We start from the raw sequence: 18,351 nt of genomic DNA on the forward strand, positions 1-18,351 counted from the left end.
GAGGAAGGGAAGGAGAGAGAGAAACATCAATCAGTTACCTCCCATATGAGCCCCCACCAGGGAATGAATCCGAAACAGGCGTGTGCCCTGATCAGGAATTGAACCTGCAGCCTTCTGGTGTATGGGACCACACTCCAACCAACTGAGCCACCCGGCTGGGGCATGGTGGTTCTTTTTTAAGGTGGGAGAATGAACAGCCAGAAGAGGGAGTGGTTGGGGGTGTCAGAAGGAGTGGAGTAAATGAAGGAGCAGTTTCCCAGGTTGGAGTAAAGAGGACTAGGAGGACCGAGAGAACACAGCTTTCTGCTGAGAAGGAGGGACTGAATGCAGATGAGTTCCCAGGGGGCAAGAAAGGAGCTCGAGGAGTCCCTGTCCATGCGGTCCCTGTTTTCTCGGAAAAGTACAAGCCAAATCCTTTTCCGAGAATCAGGAGGGAGGAAAGCATCCGGAGTCTGGAGTGGGAGAGGGTACAGACTAGGTTTGCTAGGCAGTGACGGGCCCTGCAGAGGGGGAGGCCAGGAACAGGACAGGGTCCAGACCCCATGCAGTGCAGGCTCCCAGCAGTGTGTGCATGAAAGCAGAGGATGATGCCAATGCCACGACCCGTAGGAGTTCTGGAGGACCGTTAGGGAGGCAAGACACGGGGGTGAGGGTCAGTGAAGGGTACTGGGGAAAAGGGAATGTTTAAACCAGGGATCCTAGGGCCTCTTTCCCCTTCCCCATGTGGGAGTCTGTACTTGTTCTTCAATAAATCTCATATTGGCTATTAAAAAAACAAACAAAAAAAAAACAGGGATCCTGATACGCAGGCTCACCAAGCAGGGAAGGGGCTGCCTGGGCATGCCACAGGCCTGGAGCTGTCAGTGAGAGAACAGCAGATCCACATCGGAATAAATGAGTAGAAGGGCTAACCCAAGAGAGGGTCGTGGTCAGAGTGAGCTATTTAACCTAACGTTTCGGAGACAGAGCTAACTGTGCAAGATTCCCAGCTTCCTGCAATCCTGCCACTGCCTCTGTGGCTGTGAGCAAGTTACCTCAAGTCTCTGGGCCTGTTTCATTTGCCCCTCCCCCACCCCCCTGTTTTGTAAAATCCATCACTTTATACTAAGAAATGTGTGGAACAAAGCAGACTGCACAAGAACTTCTATGTCCCGACTGACGGGAGTAGTAAATGTAAATCATGCAATATTAGGCCAACATCATCATTGAGTTTATGGCTTATCTGATCTTCTGGCCTTTCTCCTCCTCTTCCCCCTACTGTCCCCACTGTCTAATTTTGGGATCTCTCCTCACTGTCCAAAATAAACAGAGGACATGTTAAGTAGGCTAGGGGGAGAGATTACATGAACTTCAACTCAGCACTGATGAGTTAGAAGATCCAAGATAGTCTACAAACTATTAGGGCTACAGTGAAAGTTGAACAAATGCTGCTAAATATAAAATCAACATCTGAAAATTAATAACAATCCCCAAACACCATCGATCACATTAAAATGCATAAAAAATAAAAGATAGCAGTTACAATAGTTACAAAAATTACAGAGACCCTTTTAAAAAGCTAACTAAATACAACTCCTTTACTGAAAATACCCAAATATTATTGAAGGACATAAAGAAGCCCGGAATAAATAGAAAGGTATGCCATGTTGAATAGTCATTCAATAAATATTTACGAAGCACCTAGTGCTGAGGACACAGAAGTGAACAAAACAGGCAAAAATAACTGCCCTCATAAAGCTAACACAATGATGTGGATTATAGCTTAATCTACTTATTGAATGTGATCCTGATCAAAATGTCCACAGGATTTTTTAAACTAGATGAATTGATTACAAAATCCACAAAGAAAAATCAGTGTCAAAACCCAGGAAAGTTCTGGGGGAAATTTACACGGAAACAGTGCTTGCATTACCAGATATCAGGCTTGTCGCACCAATGCAGAGATAGAAAAATAAGATCAGCAGGAAAGAACTGAGCCCCCAAACAGACCCGAGTGGTAATGGCGAGTTAAAATATAAAAAAGATGGCTCTGCAAATCACTGGGAAAGGCTGCACAACTCTCGGAATAGTGGGACAGCTGGCTATCGACATGGAGAATAACGTGTAGATCCCCACACTTCACAGAAATATAAAAATAACTTATAGGTGGATTAAAGACCTAACATGTTAAAGTACACACACACTTCTAAAAAAGTAAAAGTATTCAAACAAATATCTGTATGACCTTGAGTCGGAAAACAATTTCTCAGACACAATACAAAAAACACAATTTGTAAGAAATGTTTAGTACATCAAACTTCAAAACTTCTATTCCATAAGATAATTCATAAACAAAGCAAAAAATTGCTCAGCTGGCATGGCTCAGTGGCTGGGCATTGAGCTATGAACCAGGAGGTCGAGGTTTGATTCCCAGTCGAGGTACATGCCCCAGGTTGTGGGCTCAGTCCCCAGTGTGGGGTGTGCAGGAGGCAGCCAATCAATGATTCTCTCTCATCATTGGTGTTTCTGTCTCTCCCTCTCCCCTCCTCTCTGAAATCAATAAAAATGTATTTAAAAAAACAACAAAGGAAAAGGTTTTTATATCTAGAATGTGAACAAAAAGCTAAATAAAACTTTTAAGAAAAAAAGATAACTCCATAGAGAAATAGATCAAAAATATATATAGGCAACTCAGAGAAGAGAAAACCAGAATGCCCAATAAACATATAAAGATGTTCATCTCTCCCAGAAGGAAATGCCAAATATTTAGATGTTACTTCACAACCATTAGATTGGCAAAAGGAAAAGTCTGACCAAGTGTGAGGCTATGGAAATCCAGGAGTTCACTGTCACTTAAGACAGGAGTATAAATTGGTACAACCAATCTGGGGGAGAACTTGTAAATATCTAGTAAAAGCAAGGAGAAGCACAGCCACAAGCCAGCATTATCGCTTCTACATAGATTTCCTTAAAAAATCTTGCACATGTACTCCCAGGAGAAAAGGTTGAAAATGTTAATTGTTGCATTGCTAATAGAAGCAAAAAAAAAAAAAAATAGAAACAATCTAAATGTTCATTAATAGGAGAATAGAATAATAAATGACAAGGTAGAATACCAACTAGTAAAATGAATTAAGTACAACCAAATGCATCACAACATGAACAGATTTCAAAAACAATGTTGAAAGGGAAAGCTTTACACAGAATCATAGGCAACAGTATGATAGTATTTATCTACATCTTTAAAACACACAGTCATTCCACATATAGAAGGTGAATACCTATAATAAACAGTGACATGCATAGGAGTGAGAAACAACAAATTCACAGCTATGGTTACTTCTAGGGAGTGAGGGAAACAAATGGGAAAAAATGAATCTGAAGCAAAAATATCCAAATATTTTTTATTTCTGATTTTTGCTTCCATGAGTGTTTCCACTATTATTTTCTGTACTTTCCTGTATTTTTTTTTAAATATATTTTATTGATTTTTTTACAGAGAGGAAGGAAGAGGGGTAGATAGTCAGAAACATCGATGAGAGAGAAACATCGATGAGAGAGAAACATCGATGAGAGAGAAACATCGATCAGCTGCCTCCTGCACACCTCCTACTGGGGATGTGCCTGCAACCAAGGCACATGCCCTTGACCGGAATCGAACCCGGGACCTTTCAGTCCACAGGCCGACGCTCTATCCACTGAGCCAAACCGGTTTTGGCTCCTGTATTTTTTTTTTCAACCCATATCTTCTTAACTCCAAGCAGAGGTTCAGAAGGAGAGAGAAATAAAACTGGGTAAGGTGAGCCTTGGGGGGAATCTATGACTTTCTACAGACAGTCCTGTTGTTGTTTCCCATCATCGAGGAGAATCAGAAGTTACGTGGGCACAGTAAAGTCTCCATGCCATTCACACACTAAGACAGCGTCACAAGAAAGACACCAAGGCAGTTCTCTCACCTCTCGCACATGTCTTTTCAGGTGCATGTATACACTCTGTCCGGTTTTTCGAAAATGTCTTTCAACGTGTTCCCTTCCAAAGGCCAAAAACGTATTCATGCAAACATAGAGTCCACCTTCAGAATTCTGGAAGAAAGAGACAGGTTACAACGTTAGCCGAGAACGCCTCGCGGAGCAGTCTAGATTCAGAGTAAGGGAAGGGGAAGGAGGGCCGGAGACGAAGACAAAGCCCGGCAGGGCCACCTGGCTGTCAGTCATTGCGGTGCCCCAGCGGCTCCACAGCCACCACAGGGGCAGCGCCGCCCCGGCCCGGGTCCCAGTGCTCCCGGACAACTAAGATGGTCTCGTGGCGTGAGACCCTCAGAGGCCCGGGGAAGGAAACGTGTTTGTCTGACTCTCCAGACTGGGGTAAATGACAGTAAGAGACAGAAGAAAACTGGCAAGCGATCCAACGACCATCGCTGCAGTGATTTATCGTGGCTACTTCCTCATCTGTCAATGCAATCTCCAGGAACAAGCAATTTCCTTTGAGCAGCACCAGGATCTTCAAAGAAATTGTTCTTTTTTTTTTTTTTTTTTTTTTGATAGTTGTTAATCCTCACCCAAGGGTATATTTCCATTGATTTTCAGAGAAAGTGGAAAGGAGGGGGAGAAATAGAAAGAGAGAGAGAAACATCGATTGGTTGCCTCCTACAGGAGCCCCAACCAGGGCTGGGGATCCAGCCTCCAACTAAGGTATGTGCCCTTGACTGGAATCGAACCCGGGACCCTTCAGTCTGCAGGCCGATGCTCTATCCACTGAGCCAAACCGGCTATGGCAAGATATTATTCTTTGAAGATATGATTTTTTATGGTATCCATTGATAAGTTATAATAATTTAATACATAAATAATAATTTAATAAGTAAATACTAGCGGATGGAGTCCTATAATAATCATAACTACATGTTATTGCATGCCTAGTATGTGCCAGGTGCTTTACATATATTATGTCTAATCCAAACAATACTGCAAGCTGCTTATTATTATTTCCACTTTAAAGTTTTTTTTAAAAAACTAAGGATAAGTTGCTTGCCCATGTTCACACAACTTGGGAGTGTCAGAGTTAAATCTGAATCTTTTTCTCTTTTTATCTCTCTATGCAATATTTCAAATATTATTTCATTATAGACATACTGCTACAATGAATAGTCAAAAATATTGTTCACATTTTAGATACTTGAGTTTCTATCCCAGTCTCGTCTCCCCTTTTCTCTCAATCTGCTTAACATGCTTCTAAACTTAGCATCTAAAATTAGCATACTGCCTCAATGGGAGTGGATTTTTATTAAGAGCCTGTTAGTCACACCCCTGCAAACAAAACAAAATACTTAAATGCCTGTCAGAATTGCCAACGAACATCTATCAAAATTCCTTACATTGCATTTTTTAAAATTGTTATTGAATTTTTGAGATGATATTGGTTAATAAAATTATATAGGTTTCAGATGTACAATTCTGTAACACATCACCTGTATATTATATTGTGGGTTCATCACTCCAAGTCAAGTCTCTTTTCATCACCATTTATTCCCCCGCCCCCTTTATAATGTCAAAACATACACTGATACTCATTACCAATATATGAAATATAATTTTCAAAGTTCTAACAGCTCAAGATTGGTTATTTAAAAATTTTCTAATAAAATCCTCCAACATTGTGTCTATGGTTTATGAGCCAGACATAACGTCTTGACACAATGAGAACATTATAACAGCCCTGGTTCAAACAGGTGCCTATCACTGTAGCATATACACTGCAAAAGTCAAGGAGGAAAAAGGCATAAAGATGACATTATAGTCTATATGGAAAATCCTAACAAATATACAAACAACTAAAAATAACAACCTGTGAAACTAATACATGAATTTAGCAAGGTAATAGGATAGTTAAATAGACAAAAATCAATTTCAATTTTATATTCTGGCAACAAATACTTTCAAATGAAATTTTTAAAACTTGACTATAAAATAGCCAAAAACCTCAGAATTTTATAGCTTGTGCTTCTGGATACATTTTTTTCCCTTAAATGAGATCATTTGAATAAAATTAGAAAAGTTCTTCATATTATATTCATTTGATCAATAAGTTAGGTAAATATTTTCAAAAGATTTTTTAAATAATAAATATATTCTTTTGCATAGTCATAACTGTTAAGAAAAATATTACTTCATCATAATGGTTAGTTATTCATTAATCCTATTACATTGAGCAACACATATTATGATTTTTTTTAAAAACTTCCATTCTGTTCCAGTAAAATGTAATTCTGTTCAAAAGAAGGAAAACCAGAAGACACACTGGGGAAAACTAAGGCAGGTTGTCATACAGGCTCTGCGCTTCAGCAACTACCTCTGTACCAATAGCCCCCCCTCACAGGGTTTCATGGAAGTCAAAGAAGATGAAACACATTCTGTGCTGTAATGCATTACATAAATGTTGGTAATTATTCATTGTAAGCTAAAAGTTCGGTGTGCTACATGCATCTCCTAGTATCTCAATTATTTTATAAGGGGGGAAGCAAGCAGATGGAAGAAAAAAGTGAATCTGACCGCCACCCAGGCTAGTGGTAACAAATAATAACCTGTCAGAAAAATACATTAGGCAACTAGCGGGAGAACCAAAAAAATTACTAAACAGAAGAAAAAAAAAAGGTTTAAGTGTAGACTAGCTACATAATACAAGAGTTTTTGGTCTCTAAAATAATCGTAAAGTCTTTGCTAATTTCATTGCCAAGAGTTTTTGACTTATTAGGGAATTTGATAAAAATTTAATATACCAGTCCTAACCGGTTTGGCTCAGTGGATAGAGCGTCGTCCTGCAGACTGAAAGGTCCCAGGTTCGATTCCGGTCAAGGGCATGTACCTTGGTTGTGGGCACATCCCCAGTAGGAGGTGTGCAGGAGGCAGCTGATCGATGTTTCTCTCTCATCGATGTTTCTAACTCTCTATCCCTCTCTCTTCCTCTCTGTAAAAAATCAATAAAATACATTTTAAAAAAAAATTTAATATACCAAATATTCATTCTCAATTTCTGGAGTCACTTGATATTGTCACAAAGTCCATAATCAAAGAGAAATATGCTAGGGCACTCGGAGACGAATGGCCCCACATAGGGAAGGATTCTATGACAAACTCCCACAGGCTTCTTCCATCACACACGGGCTGACCTGTGAGGCAGCATATGCCCCTCTGCTAGCAGCTCTGAGATGGAGTCACTACCCAGGGAACTTGCCAGTAATTCTAAAATCTCAGGACACACTGAGACAGAAAACACTTTCAAAGTTACTACATACAGAACAAACCCGCCAGTCTAATGATGTACACTATCTTCCCTCTTGCCTTACTAATGTCTAAATATTGGTCCCATAACGACACTTTATTTCACATCCACAGTCAACGCTCCATGCCCTGTACAGTTTCACTATTGAGGACAAGTCTGCTGACAAATCTCTCCCAATTCCTTTGTGACCAAAGCACAGAGAACGGTTTGTAGCCTTGGTATCAGAGATAAGCTGATTGACTCTTGAGGTTTTCGAACCCTCAACCCCATCCTCTCATGAACCAGCCACTCCCCCACTAAAATCACTGCTTCAAGAAAGCACCATAAAGCACTTGCCTTCATGGGGCCAAAAGTGCAGCAAGCAATCGGGCAGGGCCTTCCTTCTGTACGACAGGCACTGTGCTAAAACTAAGGGAACTAGGCTACCATCGTGGCTTTTGTAATGATGCCAGCAGAGTCCACACAGGAAGATCAGTAACTGCACTAGACAGTAAAGACTAGGGTGAACCTCTTTCTTAATGTCCAATGTCCTTTGTCTTAAGAGTTCGTGCAATATGTCTTCAGAAGAAAATAAAAATTAAGCAATTGTTTTAATCAGGCAGGTTTAGGGAACTGTACTGACAGTGAAATACAACTCAAAGAATAAGAGGAAAGAAATCAAAATGATATTTTTTTCAAGTCATGGTGGTGGAGTGCTTTATTAAATAGATTACAAATGACATTTCTATATAGTGGGTTAACTTTTGAAATAAATAGTAGCATAACAATAGAGATTCCAAAAAAATATATTCATTCCATATGGCAAAAGCTCTTAATATGTCAAACCCAAAGAATGAGGGGGAAATCACTAATCAAAGTTACTGTTACATTTAGACTTCGGAATTTAATCTAGATCCACATCTTACACCAAACACTATAATAAGGTTCAGATAGATCCAAGAGATCACATTTTAAAAACTAGGAAAGAGCAGAATAGCATATTTATTCCACTTGTAAAGGGGAAAATAACTTCTAACCAAAAAAATATAGAATCGCAAAAGAGATGGCGTAACTGAGTACAAATGTATAAACACTAATGAACAAGTTTGACACCACAAAATATAATGAAACAAATAAAGACCAACAATAACAGAATAAAGCTGTAAAGGACAATGAAGAAAAGCTTACATTCAAACTATGTAAAACTGATAAAATTGGAAGATGTCAACATCTATGTTCAACTTGGTAAGAGTTTTTTTGTTAAGATTGTTTAATTTTACAGGTGAGAAAATATTAAATTCAAATCATCACATCCTCACCACCTCCTGAAGTAAGCACATTAAAACAACTTCCAGGTGAGTGTACTAGTATAAGCCTACTAAAATAACAAAAAGCGTTATAATCGCACAGCCTGGAGCCACAGAAAAGTCTGTGTATCGATTCCGACAATAGAAATCGATTCTGTCTTTCTACAGAGCAATAAAATTGTGACCTTTGACACAGTACTTCACCTTTGGGGACAAACTCCAGGGACCCAAAAGAAATAGAAAAAAAAATAAAAACATTTGTTTAAAAATACTCACGGATGTACTATTTATAACAGGAAAAGTTAGCGATGGCCCCAAATAGAGGAGCTAAGAACCTGTGACATATAAACACCATGAAATACTTTAACCTTATTTAAAATGCTGCATGTATGCATTATGTGTAATGTGTGTAGAACATCGGTATGGAATTGTATATGATGTGCATAGGAAAATAATGTTTATGAAAAAAGAGCACATGCTGATGACAAGGAGGAAGGGGAAGAAGGGAAGGTGAGTCTGTACATTGACGAAGACTGAACTGAAAATGGGATGTGATAAGTGGTTGCAGATTTATTTAAGTCCTTGACCTTGGGGCCCACAGCCTCACTCCCATTACTTCCACGCTCGATGTGAGAGAGAAACATTGATCGGTTGCCTCCTGGCACACCCTAACCAAGGCTCAAACCCACAACCTAGTCATGTGCTGTGATCCAGAATCAAACCCACAACCGTTTGCTGTATGGAATGACGCTCCAACCAACTGAGGGTCAGCACCTCCAGTGCTGTTTCTCAAACTACCGTTGTGCAGGAGCAGGTTGTTTTGTCCGGTGTTTTGTTTTGTTCCTATTCATTAGGGAAAGATACGTGGCCCCCTGCACAGGACTAGTTCCCAGCTCCAGCCAGATGTGAACGTACTCACACTCACACCTGTAAGTCCCACAAAACCCAAATGGGTCTACATCCTGTTCAAACTGGTTTGCTGCTCAAGCACTTGGAGGTGGCTGCAAAGTCAAGTTGCTATAGAAATTTCTAAGCACGTACTCTTCGATGCTTGTACTTATCTCGTGGCCCAGTCAGCTGGCTTCCCTTTGAGTAGCCTTAGTCCAGGGCTGGGTGAACTGCCCAATCCTACGAGTGTCTCACTGTCAGGAAAGCGTCACCTCAGGGATCTTGGGAACACCAGTTCAGGCCTCAAGCCTTCAGAGCAGCCCCATCAAAGCCAGCTACCCATGTCGATGCCTGCGCAACTGTGGATGCCCCCCAGATCCCACACCGGTGCACCCGTCCACCTGCCAGCCTCTGCCCACGACCAGTTCCCTCATCTCCCTGCTCATCCGCCTGTGCTGACAGCCCTTCACCCCAGACCCACTTCCACTTCACAACTGTTCGCATCTTGCTATTTGAAACCTGAAGCTGTGAAAAACCCAAGCTTCCTTCACTTGGGGCCACTGATTTCAGAAGCTGAGCAGCACAGCCTCTCCTTGAGAGCAGGAAACTTGTTTCACATTCATTACTGAATTCCAAAGACAGTATCTGGAACCAAGCAGGACTGAACATTGGTGGAATCAATGGCAGGTGTGTGTAATTTGCTGTCATTCTGTTACATAGTTTAATTCTCTCTAACGGGTCCTCAGTGCCCCTTTTTAAACTACTTCCTGGCACAGCCTTCATTTCATATCTGGCATAGCTAAATAATGGGGAGCATCAAGGGAAAACTGGCCCTGGCCAGGTAGCTCAGGTGGCTGGAGTGTCATCGTACAGCAAAAGGTTGTGGGTTTGATTCCCGGTCACAGCACATGCCTAGATTTTGGGTTTGATCTCTGGTCAGGGCGTATTCAGGAGGCAACCAATCTCTCTCTCTCTGTCTCTCTCTCTCTCTCTCTCTCTCTCTCTCTCTCTTTTTCTCTCTCTGTCTGTCTCCCCCTCCCACCTTTTCTCCCTCTTTCTCTCTCCTCCTCTCTCTCTCCATCTTTCTCTCCCTTCCTCTCCCTAAAAACCAGTAAACACATGTCCTCAGTTGACGATTAAAATAAAGAAAAGAAAACTGATGGTCGTGCATAGACTTACAGCCTGAGACCCCAGCAGGAATACTAGCTTTTCTGGTTTGTTTGGCTCAAGTCACACTCTTAGCAGCTTGGACACTTGAACCCCACTGGCCCAGCTCTCCTACCTTCAGTCACCAAGCCAGCCTCACATGGCTCTTTGGGACAATGGCTGCCATCTCCACACCCCATCCCACCTTGGACCCTTGTCCGGCTCCCACTTTCAGAGGCCACCCAGCCAAGAATGGCCAGTGTGTGCTTCTCTGCGTGTTCTTAGCTAAATAAGTTTCTAATTATCATCTCCGTGATGCACTAAACAGAAACTTGACCAAGATGCAAGGCTTGATTTAGAAACCTGAAATCACTCAGGATTTCTCTAAGGCTGTATAATGATTCCCTTTGAAAATTTCTCCCATCCCACGATCAAACCGTCAGAGAGAAGAGCAGCATTAGAAGCCCATGGTTTAAACGCACTCTTCAGTGCATTTCAATATGGACACGATATATCCATGGCCTTTCATTTATTACTTTCCATTATACTGCATACTATCCAGAAGTAACATCAAGGAAGAAGTCTCCTTTTTGTTATACTGCCTGGCATTTAAAAGAACATTAAAACAATGGCGAATGTAAAGGTCAAGGTTACAACGTGTTTCAGAGTAGCCAGTGACCCGTCATTTCAATTAAAAATACACCACATTGTCAATCGGTAGGTGTTCGGAGAACTTTGTTTACGATGCCGTGCTCTTGGAGACCAGCTCCGTTGGAAGGCCGGAAGGCTGGGCCAGCATGTGTGAGCAGCAAGAGGCGCTGCGTAACGCTTGTTTTTAGAACCACGGAACCGTGTGGAAAACAAGCGGTCATCGCCACAAAGAGAAACATGATGTCGGTAGATGGAGTCACAACAAATCCAAGTACAGGACAAACTGCATACCACCGCCCCCACCCCCCCCCCCACCCCCCCGCCTCCCGCAAGGCTGTGACACCCACACTCGTGCAAAAGGGAGATGAAAGGACAAGAACATAGTATTTTCTGGAACACTGATTTTTAAAAAAAGAAAATAAGCCCTCGCCGGTTTGGCTCAGTGGATAGAGCGCGTGGGCCTGCGGGGGTCCAGAGTTCGATTCCAGTCAAGGGCACATACCTCTGTTGCAGGCTCCTCCCCGCCCGGGCCCTGGTCCGGGCTTGTGCAGGAGGCAACAAATCCATGAGTTTTTCTCACATCGATATTTCTCTCTGTCTTTCCCTCTTTCTGATACTCTCTCTAAAAATCAATGGGAAAATATCCTCAGGTGAGGATTAAAAAAAAGAAAATAAGTTAAGGAAATTAGGTACTTATAACAGTGAAAGGAAATAACCTGAATGCCCAACAACAGATGTGTTTAGTAATTTATGGCATATCCATGGAAGTTAACACTCTTCGGCCATTTAAAATTGACTTGTGACGAGTGGTTACTCAGAGGTATTTCTGAGGGAGGAAGCCAGTGATAAAACTGCGTGTGTGATGTGCACGCTGGGTGGCGCGATGTTATCTCAGCATGACGAGATAATGTGGGATTGTTTTCTTCATCTTGTCCTTCGGCATTTTCCAATTTTTCTTCCAAAACAATAAGATTTTCCTTCACTGAGTGTATTTAGAACCAAATATGTGTATATGGAACAGAATAGGCATCATCCAAATGTTCCCCCTTCTTCACCAAAGTGTTCCTTAAGCTTTTGCAAGCCACCTTCACAGCCTTCAGGTGCTGCGTAGTCTCGTTACTCACAGTGAAAGGAAGGTCTGAAATAACTAAGAGATTATTTTGAAATGTGTAGCTAAAGAACTTTGGGGACACACAAGTAAAAGAGAGAGGAGAGGAGGACTGTAATCTCAGGGAGCCAGACTCGAATGTGATTACAACAGAAAAAAACGAAACACATCAAGGACACCGTATCCCAGTTGGATGCCATCCAAGCTTCCAGCCGAGGGACAGTCGGACAGTCGTGAGGAGTCTGGAAAAGAAGCTGAGGAGGAGAATAAGGCTGTGCTGTCTTCTCTGGGGGCAAGAGAAGTTGGTGGGGGGTACGGGGCAGGGGTTTACTCGGCAGAGAGAGACAGACAAGCAAGGTTGGTGCCCTGATGACATTTCCATCCTGGTAAGGAGAGACAGGAAACAAACAAGAGCTACAGAAGATAATTCCCAGCAGCAATAACGGTGATAGAGAAGCCTGAGGGAGGGTGGAGAGATAAGAGGGTTGGGGGATGTTATGCAGCTCAGGGGATGAGGGAAGGGGTGAGCTCAAGGATGAAGGGCCAGACAAGCAAAGTGGGAAGAACACCCTAGCTAGACAAAAAGCATGTGCAAAGGCCACAACTCCAGAGAATGCTTAGCTACATCACCAAAAACAAAAGCAGAGACAGTCAGGGTGCTAAGATCGAGGGAGAGGGAGAGGTAGCAGGATCTGAGGAGCAGAGGTCTGCTGAGGCCAGAGGAGTTGGCCTCAGGGGCATGAGAAGAGCTAGAGTTCAATCTAAGTGGGATGAAAGCCACTGGAGGGTTTTCAATTGAGAAATGCCACAATCTGATATACATTTTTTAAAATACATATATATATATATAATTTATATATATATATATTATTTCAGAGAGGAAGGGAGATGGAGAGAGAGATAGAAACATCAGTGATGAGAGAGAATCATTGATTGGCTGCCTCCTGCATGCCCCACACTGGGGATCAAGCCCGCAACCTGAGCATGTGCCCTGACCAGGAATCGAACCGTGACCTCCTGGTTCATAGGTTGATGCTCAACACTGAGCCACGCCGGCCGGGTGCTATACATTTTTAAAAGGTCACTCTGGCTACTGGGGGAGAACTACAGGAACAGAGGGGTCAAGAGAATGTATGGTTATGAAGCCATTACATATTCTAGACCAGTGGTCAGCAAATTGCGATTTGCCACTCTGTTGACTAATGAGTTTTCCGACCACTGTTCTAGACTCTCGCTGTCCAATATACAGTAGCCACTGGCCACATGTGAATATTTAAATCTAAATTAATTTAAATTATGTTAAATTAAAAGTTCTGGACACATCTCCAGCTGCTCAATAGCCACGCCACACGTGGCTGGGGGTCATCACACCGGAAAATACAGATACGGCAAACTCCATCATCACAGAAAATCCTTTTAGACAGCCCTTGTCTGAACAAGGCCACGTGGCGGCTTAGCCAGGGGGAGGCGGCAGGAAGAAGAGGGAAGGGGGCTCATGGCAGAGAAGGGGAAACTTGGGCAGATTCAGGGTACGATGTTAGGATAGAGCCCATAAGCCTAGGAGATGGATGAGATGTGGGGCTGTGTGGAAAAGGGCCAAGTCAAGGACACTCCTAACTGCTTTGATTCAGTACCTCACAGGACTGCCCACCTCTCTCTGCTCAGTCCTTGCTCTCAGTAAGCAGCCATCTGCCTATTAATTCAGCCTCTCGGGCACTTCCCTCTCTGAATAGTAGATATGAATATTCCAATGTACAGATCCCCAGTACATTCTCACTTCTCGAGCAAAACAAACAGACAACAGTTTTTAAATGAAAAACTAAGCACATGCAGATGGGAAGCAAATGTGCCATAAGAAAGTAAAACCAGGTTCCAGATCAAGCGCAGCCAGGATGCAACCCAAAGAAGGAAATGTGGAATAAAGCCCTGCCCTCTGGAGCTCAAGGAAAGACTCAACAGTTGACCAGTAGAACAGAACTACCAGATACAATATTTGCAAAGTCCAAAATTTTGGTTTCAACCGCAAATCCACTGAAATACACTTGGCTATATAAGCCAAGTAGAAAACAGCAAATGCGTAGCATCTCAAGGTGGTGTCGGCCTCTCTGCCAAACACTGATAAAGCATACTGTGGCCATGAAGTGTTAAGAAATAATAGAAATGTTCATGCAGTGGCTCTTCCAGCTTGCTCCAACTTGGAGGCCTCCCTCTCTGCAGAGGACTCCTACGCCTCAGAGCTGCACAGGCTAAAGGCAGGGTTTGAACAGCTAGGCTTTGACACAATATAAATTCATTAACTTTTTTTCTAAGTGTAACACCAAATCCTTGCTCTGGGTGTTTGGAGCAATGAGGACGCTGTCACCAAATAGCTGGGGAACAAGGGTTGAGACAGGGCACAGAGAGCAGCTACTATAATTAATGCTCACAGGACAGGTGACAAAACAGAAATCATCAGAGGCTGAAGACACTAGGTGAGCGTCCGCAGCAGTGCTGAAATGAAGCCACAACGCATCGAAGTGGTTCCCAGCTTACATCTAAGAAAAGAAACGGTGAGGCCACCCTGTCAAAGGTGAAAAACCTTTTATGGTCATGTCTTCTTATTTTCTAAAAGAGATGGGTCTCTTCAGGATGCATGTCCCCTGATAAACTGCATTATACATGAGGACTCGGTGTGCAGGCTAACCCCTGAGAGCCCATCACCAGGGGGTGAACGTGAGGATGAATAACAGCCCCGCCCCGTCACCCTCAGGAGGCAGCACACACTCATGCCCCGGGCGGGCCCTCAGAGCAGAGCCTCGCACAGAATTACCAAGAACAGCATGTCTCTCTTGCAAAGCCAAGACCATAAAATCCCTCTTCACCTTCTTCTCGGAGGGATCCCTCCCACTGAAGCCCACTGAAGAGATGGGAAGCAGTAAGTCACTGTGATGGGCAGCCGTGATAACAACACTGCAGGGGGGCACGACAGAGAGGAAAGCCAAAGCCCAGTGAAATTAAGGCACTTGCTGAAGTCGTATTGCTGCTCAGTAGTAAAGGGGTGGAGGGATTTGAACCCAGGCCAGTCTGCCCTCCTCCCACCTGCTGATTGGAGCAACCGAGAAGCAGACGTTTTGGTGGCAGGAGCTAGCACACACCATCATGGGGGCCTGGGGAAAAGAGCAGTTTCCTCTTTTTCTTCAAGGCTGTTTCATTCCAAGAAAATAAAAGGGACAGGCAAAGGAGAGCCACCCCACTCCAGCAGCTTGTGCCAGGTGCCCCGCCAGGCTTTCCTGCCGGGAAGGGGGCTTCAGCAGGCCCCACCAGCTCCACTCCCCAGACTCAGGCAGCTGAAGTCCCTGGGAGGAGCTGCCCCAGGCTGACAGCTCCCTGACAAGATCAAAGGTGTGGGGCCCCCAGACCCTGGTGAATAGCTGCAGGCTTTGGCAACCCCACAGTCCACCCACCCTCATCAACGTAGGGTCTGCCATTGGATCTGTCCATGGTCCTGTTCTGCTGGTCAGGGCCTGGAGAAAGAGTCCACACCAGCTGAGGCCCCTCCCAAAGCTTCAGGCTGGAGGCCCAAAGCTGGGTCCAAAGGAACAATTCAGCTGTTGTCCCCAAAGGATACAATATAGAAATTGCTTTCACCCCTGCCCTCTCCCTGGCCCATTCCTTACCTTCAAGCCCATATGTCCTCTTTCCTCCTGGCCAATCACCCACTAATCCCACTAGCAGACCGCCAAGCCTATTTCTAAGAATTGTTGGGGACAGAAACATCTATGTCCAGGTCACCACTTTACAGCCACACCCAAAGAATCAGCCAGGACAAAAACAGCAACACTTGATTTGATTCGGAGAAAGTTTTCATAGTTGCAACTCACAAGAACAGTCAACCTCTTGGCCAATCACCCATGTGGTTAACATGGGGCAAATTTCCTCTAAAGTGATTTTATATCATAAAACATTAAAGTTTACATGTATCCCATCTATAATATGACTATACTTGGGTAATATGACTATCTGTTCAAATTTCTAACTCCTGGAAAAAATACTGCCCCAGGCTCCTGAGTTTCTCTGGGAATTGAGCCAATCGGTGGGAGGGCAAGAGGCATGTGCCAGTCTCTGCTTCCTCTACAACTTAGGGGGAAAGGTCTCAGGAGCAAAGAGGTGGGGCTCTGGGGTCCTTCACAAGGAAGGGCTATTCACAAATCCAGGGTCTCTAAACTAGGGACTGCCAGTCTCTGCAATCTTAACCCTCACCTCTAAGCTCCATCCAGTCCCCAACTGTCCCAGTGGGCATGCAGGACTTGGCCACTTGCATCTGACCATCTCACCTTCCTCATCCTGGATTCACTTCATCTCCCAAGCTATAGGTGTGAAGTCACCTTTACCTCCTCCCACTCCTTCACCCACTGCATATTCTGTCATTAAGTTAGGTCATACTGTTCATGAAAATTTCTATTGAGTTTATTCCCACCACCCAGCCACTTCTACCCCCACTATCATCACCCTAATGAAAGCACACCCCCTCCAATATTACTCTAGACTCCTAGTGAATTCCTGTTCAAGGACTCCACACCTCCCACCAACTATTCCTCATTCCACTTCTAGAACACCCACACTAAATAACCACTGTCCTTGTGCTGTCCCCTTGCCACACTGTTTAAAACTTAAATATCCTAGATGTGCTTCATGACTCATCAGGGCTAAGTCCCATTTCTGCCACATCCCGGCCTTAGAACAAGTCCTTGAACAAGCTGCCTAACCTCTGACTCTCAGCTTCCTCGACTGTAAAACAGGGCAGCACCACTAACTATCGCTTATAAGCCAATTCCTATTGTAATTACATGAGATAATATATATAAAAAGTACCTAGTACACTGTTTGTCTCATAATAGACACTGAAAATTGGAGGGGAGAGCCATGTCATTCTCCCCTCCTGTGACCCTCTGCTTCCCTCCTAAATACTCACACCCTCCCTACCACCTACAGCAACTAGCTCAGGGCTGGATGTACCAGGCTCTAACTAAGTACTAATACTTGCTAATAAATACAAAACAAAATGTTTGCTTTTTAATATTATCACAGTAAGCACATACTGTGCACCTCAAGCAACATCTCTAATCTAGTGGCCTGTTCAGATTCATTAAATTCTTGTCATTACTGCATTGTCTTGCTGTCCTAACCCTAAAAATAGGTGCTCCTGTGCACATCTTCCCTGTACATGGGACAAGGGGAGTCCTCGATGACCCCCATAATACTGAACGTGAGCAGCAGCACAGAGGCCTGGGCTATATCCACAGGGACCTGCCCTCTTGTCATCTCCCTGAGGGACACCACCTGTGACCACTTCTACCAACATCCCCTGGGACACCTAGAATCACAACATGCAAAACTCTTGGTAAATCCCCAAGATACCTTTCCCTGGATTTTTAAGAGTCAAGTTTATGACTTGTCAGATAATATCTATATCTATATATATATAAAAACCTAAGCAACTGAATGACCAAACAACCGGCCGACCGGTTGCTATGATGTGCACTGACCACCAGGGGGCAGATGCTCAACACAGGAGCTTCCCCCTGGTGTTCAGTGAGCTCCCACAGACAATCTCCCTGGCCGGCCAACCTCCCACGGCCAGCCGCCAGCCCCTCCACCACACATGGCCCCGATCACTGACCAGGCCAAGGGACCCCACCCATGCACAAATTCGTGCACCGGGCCTCTAGTGATAAAATAAAAAAATACAATATTGGCTATTTTTAGTAACATTTTTATACCAAAATATATGGTGATGATTTTTTTTAAATAGGAACAGAACAGATGTAGCCTACCAGATACAGGTTCCCAAATGGCAGCCTTTCAGTCCTCTATTCTTTTCCCTTTCATTCTCAAAGCCCTCAGCTCTTCCATGTCTTCAACAATCATATCCCAACCCTGACAGAGATGTACAGAGTATTTTGGAAGCACAGGAAAATGAATGTTTGACTCAGCTGGGGAGCGGGACGGGGCGGGGGGTGAGGGGGGCGGGGAGAG

At 43.7% G+C, this 18,351-nt stretch overlaps 1 protein-coding gene across 2 annotated transcripts in view; it reads right to left on the reverse strand.

Moving 5' to 3' along the window:
* Positions 1-18,351, reverse strand: part of USP13 (ubiquitin specific peptidase 13) — a 113,239-nt gene that overhangs the window by 85,392 nt on the left and 9,496 nt on the right. The window contains exon 2 of one of the 2 annotated variants that reach the window (XM_080654127.1): positions 3,936-4,061. The exons of the other annotated variant lie outside the window; for it this stretch is intronic. Within the exon in view, the coding sequence (XP_080510253.1) occupies positions 3,936-4,061 (126 nt within the window). The remainder of the gene's footprint in view (positions 1-3,935; positions 4,062-18,351) is intronic. 2 annotated transcript variants of the gene reach the window in all.

This window comes from Plecotus auritus (genome assembly GCF_963455305.1).
Source record: "Plecotus auritus genome assembly, chromosome: 2".
Lineage (NCBI taxonomy): Eukaryota > Metazoa > Chordata > Mammalia > Chiroptera > Vespertilionidae > Plecotus > Plecotus auritus.